We start from the raw sequence: 1,194 nt of genomic DNA on the forward strand, positions 1-1,194 counted from the left end.
AAAAAAAAAAAAAAAAAAAAAAATTCTCTGATGGTCTCATTGGATGGCATCTCTATTAATAGAAAAGTTGGCATACTTCTCTCCTAGCCACAGTACTCGTGTGAATTTGCTGCCACCATCAGGATGTGGAGAGCTCTTTGTAAAGCTTTGACTCTGACCTAGCCTCTGCGCTGTTCTTGGAGAAGTGCTGCTCTCTAATGACTCTCTACTCGGTCACTTTCCTCACCCAGTCTCCCAACGAGCGTGCCCGCTTGTACTTCCTGCTGGCCTGGTTCCATGCCATCATCCAAGAACGCTTACGATATGCACCACTGGGGTGGTCAAAGAAGTATGAATTTGGAGAGTCTGACCTGCGGTCTGCTTGCGATACAGTGGACACGTGGCTGGATGACACAGCCAAGGCAAGTGCGGGCCACGCCAGGACAGGCAGCGGATGTGTACCTGGGAAGGACGCCGCAGGGCATGGTGCTGAGAGGCCAGACTCAGCTTGGAAGAGCGAGCTGACCCCTCGTGACCACCAAAGCCTAGCCGGGCATGGGGAGTGAGGAGGAAAGCTGTGCCCCTCGAAAGGGAGCCCCGGGCATGCCCGCCTCCGACCACACACGAACCCTGCTTTTCCTCCCCCAGGGCAGGCAGAACATCTCACCGGATAAGATCCCGTGGTCTGCACTGAAGACCTTGATGGCCCAGTCCATTTATGGCGGGCGCGTGGACAACGAGTTTGACCAACGTCTGCTCAACACCTTCCTGGAGCGCCTGTTCACAACCAGGAGTTTCGACAGTGAATTTAAGCTGGCATGCAAGGTCGACGGGCATAAAGACATTCAAATGCCAGATGGCATCAGGTGTGCTGCTGCCTGCTGGAATGGAGTCGGTTGTGACGTCAGGGCGTCTGGTGTGACTCACAGGTAGCCTCTGACATCATTTCCAAATGCACTGGTTTTCTAGGCGAGAGGAGTTTGTGCAGTGGGTGGAGCTGCTCCCCGACACCCAGACGCCCTCCTGGCTGGGCCTGCCCAACAATGCTGAGAGAGTCCTCCTCACCACACAGGGTGGGTGACGAGGGTCCTCCCCACGCCCGCGGGGGGGTGGCGAGGGTCCTCCCCTCATGTGGGGTGGGTGGCGAGGGTCCTCCCCACGCGAGGGGGGGTGGCGAGGGTCCTCCCCTCACGCGGGGTGGGTGGCGAGGGTCCT

At 57.5% G+C, this 1,194-nt stretch overlaps 1 protein-coding gene across 1 annotated transcript; it reads left to right on the top strand.

The window, feature by feature from the left end:
* Positions 1 to 43: 43 nt before the first annotated feature.
* On the top strand, positions 44 to 1,160 carry LOC111534532 (cytoplasmic dynein 1 heavy chain 1-like). Its single transcript, XM_023201112.3, has 3 exons — positions 44 to 401; positions 628 to 845; positions 949 to 1,160. Exons 1-3 carry the CDS (start codon positions 198 to 200, stop codon positions 1,058 to 1,060), a joined length of 534 nt encoding a protein of 177 aa, XP_023056880.1. The 5' UTR covers positions 44 to 197; the 3' UTR covers positions 1,061 to 1,160.
* Positions 1,161 to 1,194: the final 34 nt, after the last annotated feature.

Source organism: Piliocolobus tephrosceles, unplaced genomic scaffold, assembly GCF_002776525.5.
Source record: "Piliocolobus tephrosceles isolate RC106 unplaced genomic scaffold, ASM277652v3 unscaffolded_21068, whole genome shotgun sequence".
Lineage (NCBI taxonomy): Eukaryota > Metazoa > Chordata > Mammalia > Primates > Cercopithecidae > Piliocolobus > Piliocolobus tephrosceles.